The sequence below is a fragment of the Mastigoproctus giganteus genome, chromosome 4 (genome assembly GCF_048544385.1).
Source record: "Mastigoproctus giganteus isolate SK-2022 chromosome 4, ASM4854438v1, whole genome shotgun sequence".
Lineage (NCBI taxonomy): Eukaryota > Metazoa > Arthropoda > Arachnida > Uropygi > Thelyphonidae > Mastigoproctus > Mastigoproctus giganteus.
The window spans coordinates 85,887,241-85,909,404 of record NC_143578.1 but is presented as its reverse complement, the minus strand read 5'-3'; the positions used below and the strand labels follow the sequence as shown (position 1 = coordinate 85,909,404).

The 22,164-nt window shown below is 37.9% G+C and overlaps 1 protein-coding gene across 8 annotated transcripts in view; it reads left to right on the top strand.

The window, feature by feature from the left end:
* Nucleotides 1-22,164, top strand: part of LOC150086883 (uncharacterized) — a 791,472-nt gene that overhangs the window by 751,561 nt on the left and 17,747 nt on the right. For all 8 annotated transcript variants that reach the window (XM_090371653.1, XM_090371652.1, XM_090371655.1 and 5 more), the window contains one exon: nt 11,831-11,989. In XM_090371653.1, coding sequence (XP_090227779.1) covers nt 11,831-11,989 — 159 coding nt within the window. The remainder of the gene's footprint in view (nt 1-11,830; nt 11,990-22,164) is intronic.

Genomic DNA, 22,164 nt, shown 5'->3' with positions numbered 1-22,164 from the left:
CGTGCGGTGTCAATTGTACGCGAAAACAAAAGTAAAATACAGCCTTCTCCCGATCATTTTACACATACAGCCAGTGACACAAGTATGGGGCATCTGCTGTCACTCTAAAGGTGAACCAAACTAAGTAAAAATGAAGACATTTTCACAGAATAGTTATAAACTACTTTCCAGTAGAAAGGAGTATGTGTTTTAAACAAATGTGTAGTTAGCAGATAGGCATAATTGATTTTGTATATTTTTATCCTACCAAAACAATTTAAATATAAGAGGACCATTTTTAACATATACAGTCTGTCGCTGACATACACAAGAGATACTTTCCAGGGCTTCTTATGTAAGTTGAGTTTTATGTAACTTGGGAATGACTAATAAAATATTGCTTCTATATCCATGATATGCCAAAATTACAAAACCACATAATATCCTCAGAAGAATGAAGAAAAATAGTTATATACCATAACAATTAAAAACTTTATCTGGAGACAGCAGTGAAGTAGTACCACTTTCACTTATTCTCTTAGGCTGCACCATGATAACAGGCATTAACAGTCACAAGGTTAAGTTACAAGAGATGTTGTCACACCTTACGTCATGCGAATGAAGCACGCACTACACGACGATAGTTTGATGTGAAGTCGTTGAAAATGGTTGGACAACCTGAATTTCAACTTCACCACAATAACCAATGTGTAACAAATATTACATACAAAGTGCAAACAAAAGCTCCCACTTTGCTCTCAAAACAAAACTGAACTGACTCCATAATCCAGAAAGAAAGGAATCAAAGGATGTAGAGATGAAGGGCTAGAGCATAATTTTCCTAAGAAATAGCTGACGAGACACAGTGCATGTGGCTTGAACGTTGTGGGGTGTTTCTCTGAAGTGCTTTGATGTAGTTCACCTGTCTCAAATGCATGTTGTCGAATATTTCTTCAGAATTCTTAAAGCAGAAAATGAAATGTTAACTTTAGTTATTTACCTATATTCTGGTTACACTGCAGGTTATTATCCAATGTAATTTGTATGGGAACAAAAGTAAAAACTTATACTTATTGTTCCTTCATTCGACTTCGCTCAAAAAATTATACAAAAAATATCTTTACGATTTTACCAAAAAAATTTACATAAGTTCGAAGTTATGTAACTTGGGTTTACGTAAGTCGGGGACTAACTGTAGTGTCAAAATATGTTCAAGACACTATGGATATGGGCTCATTATGTAGAAAGACATGTTTAAGTATAAACAAAAATCTTGTTATTTCTATCTGTTATTTAGTTAAATGTCATTTTCTGTAATGACTGTAAATGATTAAGTGGGTAAATTGGTCTGTTGTGTAAATTTATGACTCTATAGCAATATTAAAGCAAAACCTTATTGTGTAGTTTTCTATTAATTCTGTAGCTGTAGTGTACAAACATTAGTATTAGTGACTCTAGTCATTGTGGTGTATGCTCATTTACAATAAATAAACTATGTTAATTTTATTCTGGCAAATTTAAAGGAATTTTTTTTAAATTTAAGATCAAACTTCCAAACCTTAAAATCTGAATTTCAAAGTGTGTGGAACCCCAGGAGCTTGCATCTGGTGAGTATGGGCTTGGCACACCCAAGGTCCTGAGTTGGATATCATCATTCTTCTCTTCTTAGTGATTCCCTTCTACTTCTGACTCTTGTTTTTATTTTTCCTCTCTCTCTCTTTTTTTGGCTGGTGCAGCATAAGCCTAAGGCATATAGCTAAAAATAATATTTTTCAGATACACATGGAACATGTAGCATTTGTTTCTGTGTCTATAACCAAAATGTAAATATTGTGCTAAAAATTTATGTTATTTAGGATAAAGCGACCATGCTACTAAAGAAGAGTGTTCTACATAGATTGAGACTTGCATGTTAAATGCATGTAATGATTGCTCAGTATATTGTGAAAATGTGGACTCAATCACAAGAACTTGTATTGGCAGAACAGATTACATATATATAATGGATTGTATGTATGATCACATAAGTACAATGGGTTGTATGTTTAATTACTTAAGTATAATGGGCACCAGTTATGCAGACAGCCAGTTGACTTCATAGAAACTCTTTTTCAAAAAATTTGAACTTTTTGCCACCAATCATAATAAAAAAATAGTGTGATGAATTGGAGATGCAGTAGATGCTGCAAGAGTGAGACAATTGACCATAAAAAATCTCAAACAAACACCTTTGGAATGCAGAAAGACCCTTCAATTTTACATATAAAGATAAAAAGCCTTATTCTGGAAAAGAGATTATTAGAGTGTGTTAGATAATATAATACCAGAAAATTTCACGTTTTAGACAAACTGGTAAGGGTAAATTATTACCGGATCATTTTAGCAGTAATTGAATTATGAAGGAAATACCGTATTTCTTCGATTCTAAGACGCACTTTTTTCCCCTATAAACCTCTCTAAAAACAGGGTGCATCTTAGAATCAATGGTGTTTTACAATCGCAGTTTTTTTTTCCCCCGAATTTTCCCATGCTTTGCACACAGCACCACGCATTTTGTTTTTATGTGGAAACCCCACCTCCAAGTTTGACCATTATCGCATTCTCCAATTCCATTGGAGAATAAAGTGGCCTGGGTGATTTCACACACTTTCGAAATGTGAAGCCACCATTATTTCATTATAGTGGAGCTCACTCAGCGAAGTTTTGTTTGTATCTGTGAAAGTACGTAAGAAGTGGAGTTACTGTATTTCGTTCATTTTGATCCCTTATTGCACATTAAAATGTTGTCAAAAAGATTGCACTACGAAGCTGCATTGAAATGTAAAGTTATTGCATATGCAAAGGAACATGAAAATAGAGCTGCAGGTTGGCATTTTAACATTAGTGAAGTAAATGTTCGTCGTTGGAGAAATGATTGCAATTCCATATTTTTGTGCAAAGCAACAACCAAGTGCTTTACAGGGCCTAAGAAAGAAAGATTTCCACAAGTCGAAGCGTGATACGTTTTGTAATAGAGACGTGCAAAAGGATTACCAATCACTCGACAAGCCATACAATTGAAAGCCGGAGAAATTGCCAAGACCCTCAGAATAGAGAAAATAATTTTTAAAGGCAGTCATGGCTGGTGCGGCAGACTCATGCATCTTAGTGGATTATTGTTAAGGTGCCGAACATCTATCTGTCAAAAAATTCCTGCAGACTTTCAACAGAAGCTGATTAACTTTCAGCAACAGATGATAAAATTATGGAAAAAAAGAAACTGTGTTTAGTCAAATTGGAAATGCTGATAAAACCCCAGTCTTCTTCGATATGCCTCGAAATTACACCGTCAATGCTAAAGGTGCTAAATAAATCAAGATTATAAGCATAGGCTATGAAAAGCAGCATATCACCGCTGATGGTCGAAAGTTGCCACCATATTTAATTTTAAATCGGAAAACCATACCAAAGAATGAAATTTTCCCCAAAGATGTTATTGTGTGTGCAAAAAAAAAATGGATGGATGTCAGCAGAGCTTACGGAAGACTGGCTAAGTGTTGTGTAGAATAGACATCCTAGAAGTCTTCGTAACCCACCTAGCATGCTAGTACTTGATGCATTTTGTGGACATTTGTCTGAACAGGTCAAAAATAAAATCATGCAAAAACGTGGTGACTTGGTTGTGATTCCTGGTGGCACGACTAGCCAACTGCAGCCACTCAATGTTTCAGTCAACAAACCATTTAAGAATTTCTTGAGAAAGGAATATGAATCCTGGCTGTTGACTGACAACCTTCTGCTGACACCTTCCAGAAAAATTAAGAAAGTGCCAGCATCAAATTTGGCAGAATGGGTATCAACAGCTTGAAAGCTAATTCCAGAAAGAATAATGCAGCACTCATTTAAAAAATGTTGCATCACCAACACTCTCGATGGCTCAGAAGACAATATATTATGGGATAATGAAGATAATGACGGCTCAGAAGAATCAGACTCTGAATGTGAAGTAGACTCTGATATTGATTCAGATGCAGATATCGATGTGCTGTTATTCATCACTTCCTTCTGAATCTTCTGATTCAGAAGGAAGTGATGAATAACATACTTGATGATAAATACTATTGTTGTTAGCAAATTGAATTCTATTATAATAAAAATATTTGTTAGATATATTTTAGCGTTTTATTTTATTTATTTTTCTTTCTTTGAATCAAAGCTTTTTTTCTGTTGGTGGTACTGAAATTAAGGTGCGTCTTAGAATCGAAGAAATACGGTACCTCGTTTGTTTAAGAGAAATTATACCTTATTATTATTAGCTGATTATTATTATTTTTTTATTGTTACTAGTAGAGACAAATGATGCAAGGAAGCAAGCTTATACAGCAACATTCCGACTATCAAATTACCAGATGTAAGTTTGCCCAAACAATCAGCTACTCTGGCTGAAAGAAAATTTTCACACATCTATCCTGCAACCATCCTTTTGCAATTTGTGTGTGTGTGTGTGTGTGTGTGTGTGTGTGTGTGTGTGTGTGTGTGTGTGTGTGTGTGTGTGTGTGTGTGTGTGAAAAAAGAGTAAGAATACTAGGCGCCTCCGTAGCCAGGTGGGAAGGAGCAGCAGTGCGTAGCACACGCTTCTTGATTAGACCGGGGCTCGAGCCCGTCACCACCAAATACGGAGGATGCGGAAAGGTCAGGGAATAACCACTGCATATCCCGGAGCAATATGGCCTTAGTTGCTAATGCTCCTAAATAACAAACAACAAACAGTAAGAATACTATCACAATTAAGTTTATTCAATCCATTTAAAGTCTTATCTCAGGTCTTCCGGCAAGTGACTAGATTCGGAGCACTGAAATTTGTGTACCCTTTTGTGTTCTTGACTAATCTGGTTACGGCACTCATTCTAAGGGATCCAAATCTTTCTTAAAATGAGACTTCCAGACCTGTATACAGTACTCAAATTGTGGTCTACGCATGCTGTATACAATGGGATAATCAACTAATTCTTTCTGTTGGAAAAGTTCCTGTATATCATTGAGAGAACCCCATGAGCTGTTCTAGCATCCTGTCTACACTGTCAGTGAACTTTCTGACAAACTGTACAATTACCCTCAGATCTCCTTTCTCCTCCACTACCTTTAGTGTGGTACCACTTAATTGTTATGTTATTCTGGGACATATGTTACCCATATGTAGTCTGTCCTTCCAGACACCACCATATCAGAGCAGTTCTCCCTGAATGCAGCATATTTACTGCAGAGTTGCATGCTATAGAGTTAGCCTTGGATCATTTAATAAATGCCAGTACCAACAGTTCATTCTGTATTGTGATTCTTTGAGTGTCGTACAAGCTTTATTATTGGCGAGATACAACCCTTACCCAATTCTGTCTCAAATTCATCAGATGATCTGTTCTCTCCATGAACATGAATACGACATCCACTTCTGCTGGATTTCCAGCCACAAATTTCCCAGGGCCAAAAAAGAGCATAACATGAGTGAGAAAACTGCCCCAGAAACTTTTTTAATTCCAACTTTCACGATTATGTACTCTAATAATGAAAGTCCTATTGTCAAACTCTCTCCATTTAGAGTTCAAAAGAAATTGGTTATCATAGCTGGATCTCCCAAGTCTGTAAAAATTTGCCAAGACATCCCCAAAGCAAAACATTCAGAGTAGCTGTTGAATATTAACTTCTTCGCAGGACTACTTGTGATGACATCCCAGAGATCACTGAAAACCTTTATGGGAGTGATCTTAGACTGGGATTTGTAAGATGTGTCTGAAGAGGAAATCTTAGTAGGACTTGAAATCAAGGAGTAATTCAAGTTAAAAGAAACTTTTTCAGAAAAGATACCATTCTGGCAAAGGTAAAGAAAGCCTGCACGAGAAGCATGCAAAAGTTCAATGAAATTTACCGGTAAAAATTCCTTTGCCGTAATGGCACTTGTATTGTTGCTCGCTTGGTAAACAGATGGTGGGTGTTATCGGTCAGGAGTAGAAATTGAATCCCATGGGAGATTGAAACCCTCCCAAAGTGGAGGGGATAACCTGACCTTTTTCTTTAGAATCACTGGTGGACTAGTGGATAAATTGATTATTAAGGGGAAAAAAAATGGCAAAGGAAGCCCACACAAGAAGCACGGCAATTTTCAAAAATGTTTACAGGTGAAACTACGTTACGAACATTTTTTACGATGCCAGAACTTCCAATCTGACTCTGTTTGTGATTCAATTAGTTAAATCAATTAGTGATTCTAAAGAAAAAATGCATATGATGCAAGAAAGCAAGCTTATGCAGCATCAGCCAAAAAAAAAAAAAAAAAAAAAAAACTACTCCCATTTTACCCCTCCGTTCGTTCGAAATACCTGTCCAGCTGAGCCTTAAATTTACCTAGGCTATCAACTTCCACAACATGGGATGGAAGTCTATTCCACCAACCAACTACCCACTAGCTAAAGGCAAATTTCTGCACATCTATCCTACATCTGTCTTTCCTCAATTTGAATTTATGCCCTCTCAGGTGATTATTCTGAGCAAGAGGAAGGATCCAATCAGCATTGAGCATACTCAAATAATTCAGGGCTTTATACACCTCTATCAGATCATCTCACTGGTGCCTAGTCTCCAGACACTGTAATTTGCAAAACTTAAGCCTTTCTTCGTAAGAGTAACCCTTTGTTCCATTCACTAATCTTATTGCCTTTCTCTGTACTCGTTCCAGCAGCTCTACATCCTTCTTGAAATGAGGCTTCCAGACCTGTATACATTACTCAAGGTGTGGTCTGACCATTGCCTTATACAAGGGAATAATCACCTCCTTATCTCTGCTAGAAAAATTCCTGTATATCATTGACAAGATACCATGAGCTACTCTAGCAGACTGTCTTCACTGTCAGAAAACTCCATATCTGCCTGCACATTTATCCCCAGGTCCTTTTCATTCTCTACCACTGTCAGTGTAGTACCACAGAGTAGATACGTTGCTCTGGGGTTACTGTTTCCCATATGTAGTACTTTACATTTGTCAATGTTAAACTTCATTTGCCACCTCTCAGCCCATCTGCTCACCCTTTCCAGATCCTGTTGCAGTAGCATAGCATCAGTAGTGTCCTTAACAACCCTGCCTACCTTTGTATTGTCTGCAAACTTGGACATTAAGCTTGATATACCGTCATCAATATCATTTATAAATACAGAAAACAACAATGGACCCAACACTGAACCCCGAGGGACTCTACTAATAACATTAGTCCATGATGAGCAGTGTCCATTGATTACCACTCTCTGCCTTCTCCCTCTCAACCATCTCTTTATCCATAGCAGCAATTTGCCTCCAATGCCACACTACTCTAATTTGTGCAGCAGTCTTCCATGTGCAACAGTATCAAAAGCCTTTCTAAGGTCCAAATAAATAATATCAAAGTTATTCCTTGCATCCAGTTCTTTTGTGACTGCATCATAGTATCCAATCAAATTGGTCAGGCAAGACTTTCCCTTAACAAAACCATGCTGTGTCTGAGCTATAACTGAAGTCTTGTCTAGATGATCCTGCAGTGCTTCTTTAACCAGTGCCTCCATTAATTTTCCTAGAACAGAAGTTAAACTCACAGGTCTATAATTACTTGTGTCGACCTTGTCCTCCTTTGTGAATTGGGGTCACATTTGCACATATCCAGTCTATGGGTACCTCCCTTGAGTCAAAAGAAGATCTCATAATTATGCCTAATGGTTTGCTTACTTCCTTTGCTGCCTCCTTTAATATAACTGGATAGATCCCATCCACCCCGGGTGCCTTTTTTATGTTTATCCTCAACAATTTCTCCTTCACTTTCCTCTCAGTTATTACAAAATCATCTAGCTCACTGCCAGAGTTTACTTCACCTCTGGCATTCCCCTTCCTGAATAACTCCTCATGTGTGAATGTAGATGCAAAATACTCATTTAGTTTGTTAGCTACTGAGCAGGATCCTCAACTGTTGAACCATCAATATCCAGTGGACCAATCTGATTCATCCCTTTCCTTCTAGAGTTTACATAGGTAAAGAACTCTTTTTCTGTTTTTCTTTGCATCCTTTGCCAAGGATTTCTCATAATCTGCCTTTGCCTGCCTAATCTCCTTTGTGACTTTGTTACAGACCAGCTTATATCAATCATAGGCTTCCATGTCACCTATTAATTTATATGTATCCCGTGCATTTTTCTTCTCTGCCATATGTCTCATTAGTTCATCTGACATCCATTTAGGCCTAAACCTTGAGAAATATTTCTTAGTTGGTATGTAAAGTCTAGTAGCTACCAAGATAAGTTCTTTGAATGCTTCCCATTTGAATTTGCTGTTGGTAACATCATCAGTTTGTCCTACTGAATAGAATTTAAATACTGTCTGAGACCATCGTAGTCGCCTCTACGAAAGCAAAAACCCTACCCTTTGCCCCTGATGGTAGTTACCTCTTTGAGTAAATCCCACTTCAGCACACTGTGTTGACTGCCACCTAGTGGTTCCTTTGTCTGCAGATTCTTAATGCATGAAGAATCACTAATGATAATCAGATCAAGAGTATTACTCCCTCTAGTTGCCTCCCGAACATGCTAATGTAGAAAACAATTATCCAATAAATCCACAAAAGCCTTGCTAGTGTAGTGACCAACCCACAAATTCCAGTCAATATCTGGGAAATTAAAATCCCCCATTATAAGACTCTCTGATTTACTGGCCCACTCTGTTTCCATGTACAGTTTCTTATTATACTCATCAAAGTCATTAGGCCTATAGCACACTCCTACTCTCAATTTTGATCTCCCAATGCTTATGTCACACCAAACTGACTCGACTCTGCACTGTCCAGAGATGTCGACTGGCTTCACTTCCTTGGATTTTATATGTTTCTTAACTAATAGCATAGCCCCTCCTCCCTTCCTATCCTGTCTATCCTTTCTATACACATTGTACTCCCCAAATTCCAGTTTCGCATTTCTTATATCTGTGTGACACCACGTGTCTGATATCCCAACATTATCTGCCTTTGATGTTTTGAGCAATACCTCAAATTCATCAAATTTATTTACCAAACTCCTAGCATTGGCGGGTGGGAAGGAGCAGCAGTGTGTAGCACATGCTTCTTGATTAGACCGGGGTTCGAGCCCGTCACCACCAAATACGGAGGATGTGGAAAGGTCAGGGAATGACCACCACATATCCCGGAGCAATATGGCCTTAGTTGCTAATGCTCCTAAAAAAAAAACCAAACAACCAACAAACAAACTACCTAGCATTGGTGTGCACACAAGTATACATGCGCCTGTTCCTATTCTTAGCTACCCTAACACAACCCATATGTTTACTTGTACCACAATGACGCCCAGCAGTCTCTGAAATACCCTGCTTCTTGTTTTCCACGCTGCTGCTCATTTCAATAGAAGCAGTGCAAGAATCACTTTCACCTCTGCCAGTGGTTACTGTTAATCTATTCGTCCTTGTATCTCCCCAAGCTAGCAGTTTTCTGACCCACGTAACACTGCCTCGATAGCATCAGCAAATATTCTTGCACCCTTTCTATTTAAGTGTATCCCATCCCTGTAGAAGCAGTTTCTCCTGTTAACAAGTACAGACCCTGCTGAAAAAAAATTCTATCCCTTGAGCCTTGCACAGTCTTTCCAGGGCTGAATTGATCAACCAGGCTGTCATCATATACTCCCTCCTATCGTGTCTGGGCAGAATTGGAGACACTTTCAAATTCAACACTAAATCACGGCTTTTTTCCAACAGTGACCTGTACTTGTTAAGTAATTCCGCCGGTCTCCTACTCTTAATATCATTAGTGCCAACGTGTATGCGTGAGCATATAGACTGTATATTAGAGATGTACAGTATGCTTCTAGGGCAATGTGTATCTGTGTTATGATGAATGGGATCAAGTCAGCAGAGTACACCTGGTTTAACTTGCCTATACATTGTGCACCACAGTCACAACAATACAAATGCCGTTATGGCAAAGTTCTTTTACCGGTAAATTTCATCGAACTTTTGCGTGCTTCTCGTGCAGACTTTCTTTACCTTAGCCACTTACCTTTCTAGAGCACATTTAAAAGCTGAGACTATCCATTCAACTAAATATCGTTTGGAGTTCTTTCAGCAACTAAGTGGAGCTGATCTCTTTACTTTATTATGGTTATACAAACCTTAATAAGATCTAAACTTGACTGTGGTGAAAAATGTATAGGCAAGTTAAACCTGGTGTACTCTGCTGACTTGATCCCATTCACCATAACACAGATACACATTGCCCTATAAGCATACTGTACATCTCTAATATACAATCTATATGCTCATGCATGTGAACTACCTTTCTTTATCAGAAGACAATTTATATTATGCTGTGCATATAAAATTAGATCTGTGCCTATACATTCAAATTGGCAGATGTTTCTGAGTGAGTGTAACACATTGTACCAAAACTGCCCTATTGTTAACCAACCCGGGCATGAGAATCGCAATGGCAAGAAACTTGGAATCGGCAAACTGCAAACAAATTATACCAAATAAAGCCAAATATTGAAAACTGGATTTCTAGCAGTTGAATGTCGAGAAAAGAAGAAACAGCACTCACCAGGCTAAGAATCGGGCATACCCATCTTACACACATTTTTGTTGCGAGCAGAGGAACCACCACGATGCCAGACTTGTGACACCGTTCAATCAGTTCAACGCATATTAATAGACTGTCCTACATATACAAATGAACGTAAACAAGCCTTCAAAGATATTTATGAGACACATGACGCCATTACACTAACAGATCTCTTGAAAAATAAACATGACTGCACAGATGTTTTCAACTTTCTTAAAGCTATCAATTTATACCACCTCCTCTAAGGAAGTGAATATAAGCAACAGACTAACACAAGAACCTATGAATCAGGTTAAAATGAACAATTGAAATCGAAAGTAAACACCGCTGAAACACATCACACCGTATGAACTGGCGCATTATGACCCGCGTAGTCCATGTGCCATTTAACCTCAATGACTCCACTCCATGTGCCATTTAACCTCAGTGACTCCACCTCCATGATTTTTACCTCCATAAATGAAAAAAAATCTGCACTAAATAAAGCAAATTTCTTGCATTTATACCATACTATAGTGGATCAGTTCCTATGTTCTAGTACATACAGATGGGTCAAAAATAATGCCCATGTCGGAATAGCTGCATTTTCCACAAACATCACATCAGCCTATCAATTCCATATGAATTTGGTACATTTTCTTTTGAAACTAACAGTAATTCAGGTGGCTCTGAAGTAAATTGAAATTCAAAAAATTATAATTTTCTTAGATTCTTTAAGTGCAGTCCAAGACCTGAAAAACATCAGAACATCACCCACCAAGTTTTAAAGGAAATAACCAGCTCCTTGAATATGTTAAATAAAAGTGGGAAAAGCACATTCCTCTGAGAGAAGAATGTGCTTATTCTTCTGTGTGTTCTGAGAGAAATAGCAATTCCAGGAAATGAATTACTTGGTAAATGTTTTGCTATGCTAATAAAATATTCTGAGTCAATGCATATTAATCTGAGTCAAATGCATATTATGAAATTTCTGCCAGGGTACCACATCCTCCCAAGACTGCTGAGTTCCATACATCAAACATATTTAAATATGTTGTGTTTTTCAATAAATATATTCAGTTAAAACTGGAATGTCTTTTTGGCAAGATTTTGCACAAATTGAATGGTTTTATGGGGGAGAAGAACTTTACTGTATCTATTTCATTTTTTATTCCTATATCTGGCTGGAATTTTATTCAGGTGGAAAGTTATATGTTGCTTAGGCCTTTGATTCCCAAACTGACTTATTCTTATAGGTCCTCCTCCACTGCCAGAACCTCCATCAGGTCCAGTTCCACTAACAACAGTGAGATCTCCAGAAGAGGTAACTGGAGTTAAATCTCCAGATCCAGAATCTTGGACTGTGCCACTTGAAACAGGAAAAGGGTTAGAGTGGACTGATGGACAGACACCAAGTATGATATTATATGATACTAATTTTACAGAACTTTATAACAAAAAAATTTATAAGAAATTTGAATGTAAGTTTGAGAGCAAATTTTTTTTTCTACTGTATTTATTTCATTGATCTGCTTACTTCAAGCACAATCACACAAGCTGCTTTTATACCTATTTGTGACATGTATGATAGGTATGGTTTATTTTTCCCCAATCCCAGGAGTTTCCCTGGATATTCTGCAAATATTTTGTGTATGGTTTATACAGAAAGTTAATTTGAGAGCTGTTTGGATACAATCATGCCTAGTGTGTTGCTTGCCAGCATTTTGAAGTGGTCAGCTCCACTGTGAGAGCAACTGCAGGCACGATAAACTCAGACCCAAGTTCAAGACACTTGATAGTGACATTTATAAATAAAAAGAACACAAATTTTCAGCAGAATTAATAAAGATTTTTTTTTTTCTGAAAACAGTGGTACAAAACACATTTTTAAAATTTCAGATATTTCATTTAAAAAATACATTTAATGAATAGTTCATTGGCATGTATAGTTAATTCATTAGCATAATGTCAAGCAGAATTTAAAAAAAAAAAATTATTCCAGAAATAACAAAGAAACAGCTGTTGGATATCAGGGCATGCCTGGCATTACAGCCAATGAGAGAGAGTAGATCAGTCTGTAAAGCACCAAAGTAACACTGTCACAGTGCATTTCCAGGTTCCATATATTGACCATAAAGTCATCACACATAAAAGCACTAAAAAACAATGGACATTATCTGGCAAACCAATATAAACAATAAACTTCTGCAAATTAAACAGGTACCACAGCTGTGAGGCTTTGGATAGAACAGACAAGAAGAAACAGTACTTGTTGCCCTCCATTATGGTGATTTTGCTATTTATCACTCATTTAGAGAGGTCTGGATTCAGGTCCTATCATGCAAGGATGCATATCATAGACTGGAAAATTTTAAAGGTCTCGTCAATTGGGGGGCAGCTATTCCCAAGCAACAGAAATAGGGCCCACCTCATCTGTTATTGTGAACTTGTCGGCACAGAACCACATGCAAATTAGCCCATGAACAAATTTTTCTATAACTTGTTATAGTAGTATATATCCTCATTACTATTATTAACCACCTTTGTATCATCTGCAAATATAGCCATTAAGCCTAATGTGCCTTCATCAATATTATTAATAAATATTGAGAAGAGCAGTGCCCATTGATAATCTCTCTCTCTCTCTCTCTCTCACACACACACACACACACACACACAAAACCATCCCCCTTTATCCATAGTTTACCCCTAATGCCATACTGCTCCAATTTGAACACTAGTCTTTTATGTGGAAGAGTATCAAAAGGCTTTTAGAAATTTGAGTAATATGAACAATTTTCTTCATTTTTTCAGGAGAGGCAAAGGGAAGGGAAATATTACTAAAGATAAAGAAAAAATGAAAAGAATCAGTTAATATTAATTTTAGTACATAGTTTGAAAAAAGTACAATTATTTTTTTAATTTTCTGGTTACTAGTTTTTGTTACTGTTATTATTTTCTAAATAGTTAGAAATACTTTCACTAAATTGCCCAGCAATGGGTTGTAAAATTTTTTTCAGGAATGCTGTTTCGTAGAGAGGGCATTAAAATGGTAATTAGCTATGTTTCTCTTTTATAATAGAAATTTAAATATTGTGTGCCTGTTCTTTTAATTGTGACCATCATCTAAATTGATACCCAATGTTTTTGGGAACCCAGACTTACAGGCCTGGGCTCTTCAACATTCAACGTTCAGCACCCTGGCCAGTCCACAACTGGCTATGGTAAATAGAAGTTTTAAAGTACTAGAGCCATTTTTTTTTAGTTAGGGTTGATGTTAAAATGGTTTACATGAGTTTTCCCTAGCTGCTATTTGATTTGATTTGTATACCTTGTATAGAAATTTTGAAATGAAAGGAAATGACCATTGAAAGAATTTTCCTACATTCTGTATTTAGAACTGAAAATATGTTTAACCAACCCATTATTAGCAAAATTAACTAAAATACACACTGTTCTCTCTCTCTCTCAGTAATTGTTTTTAAAGAGCAGTTTCCAAAAGTTAACTGATGGCATTTTGACTTCCTATTCTGCCTAATGGCTATAGCCTTGATACCTCAATTTTACATTGTAATAGGATGTGATGAGAGATATGTTGTATTGTAACAGTCATCACTTTATTATTAAGGAGAGGCTCATTTAGTGTGGATCTTTTATGCACGTTCTCATTCCTTAAGATGTTGCAATGCCAATGTCTTCAGTATGTTATCTCCTTTTTCATTATGTATGTTTAAATGAAAAGAAACGTAGTCCAGTGGACAAGCAACACTGTGGAAGTACCCATACCCACCATCCCATTATGTATAAGCTCTCAATGATTTGTATACCTTGTATAGAAATTTTGAAATGAAAGGAAATGACCATTGAAAGAATTTTCCTACATTCTAATTTTCTTATCAATCACCTTTAAGTAGGTATGCTATAACTATCAGTGTAATATATGGAAGGGAGCCATCAATGCACTTTCTGGGAAAAAAAAAAAAAAAGTAAGCACTTTCATTCCATGCTCACAGTAAGCACTTTCTACTAGAATGTGTTCATTTTCAACTCAAGAGGATTTCTCATTTACATGATTCATTAACCTTATGTTGCCTCTTAGGGGACATGCAAACTTACTGGAACTATTCCATTATCTAAAGTGAATTCAACTGTTGAACAGTTTATAAATGCAATCTGCTAAATACATAATTTGCCCATTATAATAGAAGGTGAGACACAGTTTGGCTCTGTCAGCCAAACTGTGCCATTAAACTACCATACTAACATCATCACCAACACAATTTTCTGGTTGAAAGCCCAAACCAGAATGAATTTTTTCTGCTTTTTTTGATGACTGTGAACTGCCAAGAAATCTATGACTGAATGATATCTCTGTGCCTCAAGTGATTTTAGTAAAACTCCTTATTTAATACCTAGTTTTCTTTCAAAAGTATTTGAAGGAAGCAAGGAAGTAAAGCTTTTTTATATTTTTTTTGTAGTTAAAATACTAACCCTTACTAATCTTCATTTGGTCACACCAGGTACTGTTTCTGCCTCCTAGCAAGGCTGGGAATCTTGGCAGAAAAGTTAATCTCCCAAGATCTAAAAGGAGCACACATGGATATTGACCCATTCCCTCCTCTAGAACCATTAAGCTCATGAAACTGAGCCCCCAGGTGCCAAGCGAATTCGGCGTCAAGTGATATTTCTGCGATCTGTAGATTGCTCTTCAAAAGTGACTAAAATTATTTCTAAGTTACTACTTTTCTCTTAGCAGTCTTATTTTTAAAACCATTCTATATTTGAAAAGCCACAAGTTAGAACACAGAAAGAAAACCCACCTTTCTTTATTTATCCACATATTTCTAGTTCACTAACCAACTAATGTGTTACCAGCTTGGCCTGCTAGTGGCACTGCTCCTGCCTCCCCATGGTGGGGCCAGAAACCTTGGCAGAAAAGTCCTCTTGGCAAGGGCTAAAAGGAGCAAACATGGCAAACACAGACCATCAGGATATTGAGAATGATAATCCAGAGAGACAAAAGACTAAATGGATGGAGCAACTTTGCCCATTATTCTTCTTACTAGTCACCCTATGAGTGAATTGTTTCCCTTTATCATACAGAAACATCTGGAGGGTATTGCAGGATCTCCCAAGATAGTGAAGAGACTGCAATCAGGAAACCTACTAATAGAAACCATGAACCAAAGACATTCTGAAAAGCTTTTACAACTAACAAGCTTTGCTGACATTCCTGTAAAAAATATCTCCTCACACAACCCTAAATTCATCTAAGGGTGTCATATCTAGTTGGGATTTATTAAATGCACTGAGAAGAAATAACCCAAGAACTGAAGGGACACAATGTAATTGAAGCAAAAAGAATAATGATTAAAAAAGATAATCAACTGGCACCTACCAGAAATATTATTCTTACCTTCAGTATGCCCAACTTACCCTCCTCTGTAAAAGCAGGTTATTTATTTTGTCACATTCGCTCGCCCCCTACATTCCCAACCCTTTAATGTGTTATAAATGCCAAAAGTATGGCCATTCTCAAATTGTATGTAGAGGAATTCCTGTCTACCCCAACTGTGGGTCTTCAGACCACATACAAAATGGCTGTACAGCTACAATAATGACCTGTCCAAATTGCAAAGGTGACCATCCTGCATATTCCAAGATATGTGAAAAGTGGAAAAACCGAGAAAAAAATAGTAAAATACAAAGTTGAGACAAAGTCTGTTACCAAGAAACGAGAAAACTAGTTGCACCGACTATAAGCCAAAATATTACCTATGCAAATGCTGTAAAAAAAATACAAACAGTCTTCATTTAAACTAATGTCACAGTTCCTACTAATAAATCAATTTCTGTAGAAATGTCCTCTCTGAGCTACAAGCAAGTGTACACAAGCAACAATCCAAGACCTCAGACCAAGCAAATAATACTCCTGACAATACCAGCAGCATCTCCTCCTCCAGTGATTGCTACCACATCCCATATTACAAACTGAAATGCTATGAAAAATATTCAGGACACAACCATGAACACAGATGGCAATCTATACAGGAAAATCCTATTTTAGAAATCCATGCTGAAGAAGAAGAAATGGACACTGGTTGGCTAGTTTTTCCAAAAAAAAAACAAATAAAAATTGGAACATCATAAACCAGTCACCTTCAAAAAGCAGTCAGAATCAGCTACATCAACTAAACACAAATAATGCCTTGTATTTACAATGGAACTGCAGAGGATTTCATTGCAATATAGATGATATTCAGGATCTAATTAACCATTATTCTCCAGTTGTCCTCTGTCTTCAGGAAATGTACCTAACATCGCAAATTTTTCCTTTGATAAAGAACTATTGCCTTTATCGAAGAGATTGAAATACAGCTAATGCTGCCCATGGTGGTGTGACAATCCTGGTAAATTCAAAGATCCCAACTAAACGTATACCACTTAAAACTGAAATAGAAGCTCTTGCTGTTTGTATAACTCTCCATATTGCAATAATACTTGTCTCAATCTAGCTACCGCCAAACCATATTTACTCTTTAAAAGATTTTGGAAGACCTCTTCATACAGGTACATCCACCTCTCTGTATATTAGGGGACTTTAATGAGCACCACACCTTATGGGGTGCTACTAAATTAGATAGGCTGGGTTGACTAATTGAAAAGTTTTTAGAGGCACTAAATCTCACCATACTCAACGCTGGTGCACCCACGCATATACAGTTCCCAACTGAACACATACACCTCAGCAATAGATCTCTCAATTTCTTCTCAAGTACTGGTTCCAACTATAGAGTGGTACGTAATAAATGATCCTATAGGCAGTGAACCACTTCCCAGTAGTTTGCAACTTCATGATAGCACAGACTCCTTCAACTCAACCCTGCAGAAAATTAAAAATCTGTAAGAACAAATTGGGCAAAATTTCAGTCATCAATCGCCCTTGATGAGGAAAAAATCCACCTCCAGCCTATTTTGTGACAGATTACGTTACATCACATCTTCTAAATGTGGCTAAAGACACAATGCCACTATCAAATCCCCCGGGCTGAAAGCATTATAATTATTGGTGGAATAAGGATTGCACCAAAGCAAACAAAGCCAAAACTAAAGCCTGTAATTTATTTCGGCAATATCCAACCACAAACTATCTCATTAATTATAAGAAATTAAAGGCATAAGCATTTAATTTCTTTAAGTGCCTTCTGGTTGGGAATGGGGGGGGGCGTCCACTGCCCTCCTGTTGTCCTGTATGTTGTGGAAGGCTCTCTTGTTTTCATCAAATATCTGATTGTTTGTTTTCCTCTGGGTCACCCTTCCTGTATTGGTGAAGTCTCTTACTGAATGCAAAGAGGTTCTACTTGAGGGTATGCAGGTATTCTTCAGTCCTCTGATTATAGGTCTTGTGTTTACTGTTGATGTTGTCTTTCTTGAGTATGGTCTTCACTTTTCTGATCAGCTTTTTACTTTGATTTTGATTGATTTCCTCATTGATTTTGCTCAATTGGTAATTGGAAGTAAGAAGTTGGCCTATCTTCATTCTTAGATCTTACCACTTCTGCTGTAGCCTTCTTTCTCAAGCTTATAGTTCCTTGTTTTTGCGGCGCCTCCATAGCCAGGTGGGCAGGAGCGGCAGTGCATAGCACACGCTTCTTGATTAGACCAGGGTTTGAGCCCATGACCACCAAATATGGAGGATGAAGAAAGGTCAGGGAATGACCACCGCATATCCCCGGAGCAATATGGCCTTAGTTGCTAATGCTCCTAAAAACCAAATAAAAACAGTTCCCCTTGTTTTTGCATTTTGTTTCCTGTACATCTCTGGTGTCATCTTCTATTTTACTGTGGCTATTGTTGTTGAGATAATATGGCATTATTCACCAATTCTCTTGGGTATCTGCTTCAGTATGGTGTGGGTCTCAGTGGGGGTTCATTCCCTCATTCTTCTAGACCCTTCTTCTGCTCTTCTATTCTGGACATCATGACCTCGTCTGTTTCCACTTCAGCTGCTCTGGGTTGTACTTCTACTACTTCCGTAGCCAGGTGGGAAGGAGCAGCGGTGGGTAGCACACGCTTCTTGATTAGACCGGGGTTCGAGCCCATCACCACCAAATACAGAGGATGCGGAAAGGTCAGGGAATGACCACCGCATATCCCGGAGCAATATGGCCTTAGTTGCTAATGCTCCTAAAAACCAAATAACAACAACATAACAACAACAACTTCTACTACTTGCTGTTCCTCCTCTCTAGTTCTGGTAAGTTGTCTCTGTATTCTTTATCCTTTGTAGTTGGTTGCCCACATCCTGCTTGATTTTTTTCAAGATTGCACCAGCTATCAGGTTTTTCACAATGATGGTTTGGCTCTAGTCTGCTATTCACTGTTCAGTGACCTGAACAGTCAGGAATCATTTCAACCACTGGGTGTGTAGTTTCATCCTGTATCGTATTGGTCTATAGCCTGGTTACTTGATAGTATGCTTGCATGAAAAACAAATTCATTTCGCTGCTTCCCTTCATATGTTGGCTTTCGCTTCGTTCTTGGGTAGTTATTAGCACACTTGCACTTGAAGCACTTCTATTTGGTTGGGCTGGATGGCCTTGTCACTTCCCGTGTGGTAGCCACATGGAGGATAGCACCACTTTTCAAACTGATTCCTCTGCCTATGGCAGAGGGATCAGTTTGAAACAGAGCAATATTTCTATATGACATCTTCATCCAGGCCGACCGGGCTAGCCGAGTGGGTAAAGTACCTGCCCGGCAACCCAAAGGTCGCGGGTTCGATTCCCGCCTCGGGCTTGGATCAAAGTACTGCAAAAACCTTTGGAGGTGCAATATGGCCACAGAAGCCGATGCGCCAACAACTACCAAATCAAAAAAAAAAAAAAAAAAAATCTTCATCCAGCTACAGAGATGGACCTGTTTAGCTTTGACTTTTTGCATCCAGTGGGTATTAAATAGGTTTAGTAGCATGGCTGGCAGTTTTTACGAGCAACACCAGATGGTGCCACTCTGCTTCAGCCATAACTTTGATCTTGGTGAAAGTAGGTCTGATGAAGCAACTTTCAAAATTTTTCCTGTCATGATTTTTTTTTCTGTTCCGAGATAGGATTTGAACTCGAGTCCATCACATTATTATTTTTAGGGTTTTTTTTTTTTTTTTTTTTTTTTTAGCTGGTGCAGCAAAAGGCTGGGCTTTTCTGCACTATATGGCGTAATGCTAATATGCCAACCTCACTCTTACACTGCCTTATGTCGTCCATATATCCTAAGCCCATAAGATTAGTATTAGTAGTTGCAAACGATGCAAGAAAGCAAGCTTATACAGGGTCAGGCAAAAGAAAAATCCAATTTCATCTATCTGTCCCCTCCAATAGTTTGGTGAGTTATTCCTTAAATTTATTCAAACTGTCTGCTTCCACAACAACGGATGGAAGCTTGTTCCTGCAGTCAACCACCCTTTGGCAAACTTCTGCACATCTTCTGTTCTGCAACCATGTGTCCTCAATTTGAATTTTTGTCCCCTCATATGGGCATAGTCTGAGCAAGATGAAAAATTCCAACAGCATTGATTTTGCTCAAGCCGTTCAAAGCCTTAAACACCTCAGTCAGATCACCTCAGAGGTGCCTAGTTTCCAGATGCTGATTTTCAATTTGTTGAACTGAAATGTTTCTTTTTAAGAGCAGCCCTTTGTTCCTCTTGCCAATCTCATTTCTCTTCTCTGTACCCTTCCCAGCATCTCTGCATCCTGCCTAAAGTGGGACCTCCAGATCTGTGTGCAATACTCAAGATGTGGCCTGACCACTGCCTTATACAATAGGATAATTTCCTGATTATCCATACTCAAAATTCCTGTATATCATTGAAAAAACCCCATGAGTTGTCCTGGAAGCCTGTCTGCACTACTTAGAGAATGACCTGTGTTGCAGTCATCTCTGACTGCAACACAGGTCATTTTCATTTTCCCCTATCCTGAGTGTATTATTATTACACGGTTGGTACATTACTCTGAGATTACTGCTACCCATATGCAGTACCTTTCATTGGTCAATGTTAAACTTGAATGTAGATGCAAAATATTTATTCAATTTGTCAGCAACCATTGTTCTTAGCTAGTCGCGGAAGAGAACAGTCAGCAGATTTTTGGCTGCTGTAAAGGGATAAGTATTTTTAATTTTTACCGTATTTCCCGTAAATTAACACACTACATTGTGTTTTACAGAGATATTAAATAGGTTTAGTAGCATTCATTAGCTTCTTATTTTGAATTTAACTACCGATTTTTGGAAGTTATGACTCCCAGTGTTGGCACCAATATTGTTGACCTAGCCGCCATTTTGTAGTTGATAAGAAATAGCGTAACATATATATATCTCGAACTGATAGCATAAGGTATAAAGTAAATATAGATAGCATAATACAAAGCACTCAATTAGGAATCTGTTAGCTTATTATAGTATTATCAATTAATCAAAAATATTATTAATCTCATTAAATTTCATCGTTGATTAAATTGTATTTAAATGGAAATCATGACCCAGACTAGAGCTGTGAAGCAAAGGTCACAGACTAGCGAGAGTGCTGTGACTCGGGGGAGAAACAAATGGGACAATTCTCCAAAGCATCAGTCTCAAAAAATGTACTAAATGTGAAATGTTTGCTGAAATTTCTAAAACAGGACATGATCTAGCCAAGGAGGATGTCTTTGTGTGTGTGCTAGATGCCTAGAGTGTCAAGAAATTTCGCACCAACTCAGCATTCTTGATGGGCATCTATGAGAGCTTGAAGTGTAGAGTACTCAATTGAATGCCCTCAAAGAAATTAATGAGGGCCCCATCATGCTCTCATCTGCCCAGCTCAATGGCAGAGCTCTCTTCTGTGCATCAAGCAATCTCCAAGGCAGAATGCACTGGTTCCAAAAGGAACTAGTTATTGTTGGTGACTCTATTGTCAGGGAGACGGGGAATATACTATCCAAGAAGGATAGGTGGAACAGGACCAGGGTATGTTTGCCAGGGGCAAAAGTTGATGACAATGTAGAGCAGATATCTTTTAGGGACACAAAAGGTGATATTATTGTACACGTTGGAACTAATGACATTAAGAGTAAGAGATCTGCAGATTTACTCAACAAGTACAGGTTAATGTTTAAAAAAAGTCGCGAGTTAGGCTTGAATGTGAAAGTGTCTGCAATTCTGCCCAGACACAATAGGAGGGAGTATATGATGAGAGCCTTGTCGATCAATTTGGCCCTGGAAAGATTGTGCAAGGCTCAAGGGGTAGATTTTTTTCAGCCTGGTCTTTGCTTGTTGACAGGACAAACTGCTTCTACAGGGTACACTTAAATAGAAAGGGTGCAAGAATGTTTGCTGATGCTATCAAGGCAGTGTTAGGTGGGTTGGAAAACTGCTAGCTTGGGGGATACACAGACTAAAAAGTTAACAGTGGCCACTGGCATAGGCAAAAGTGATTCTTGCACTGCATCTATTAGGAATGAGCAGCAACGTGGGAAGCAAGGCAATGGAGATTTCCAGGACTACTGTGAGTCATAGTGGAACAAATAAATACATGGGTTGTGTTAGGGTAACT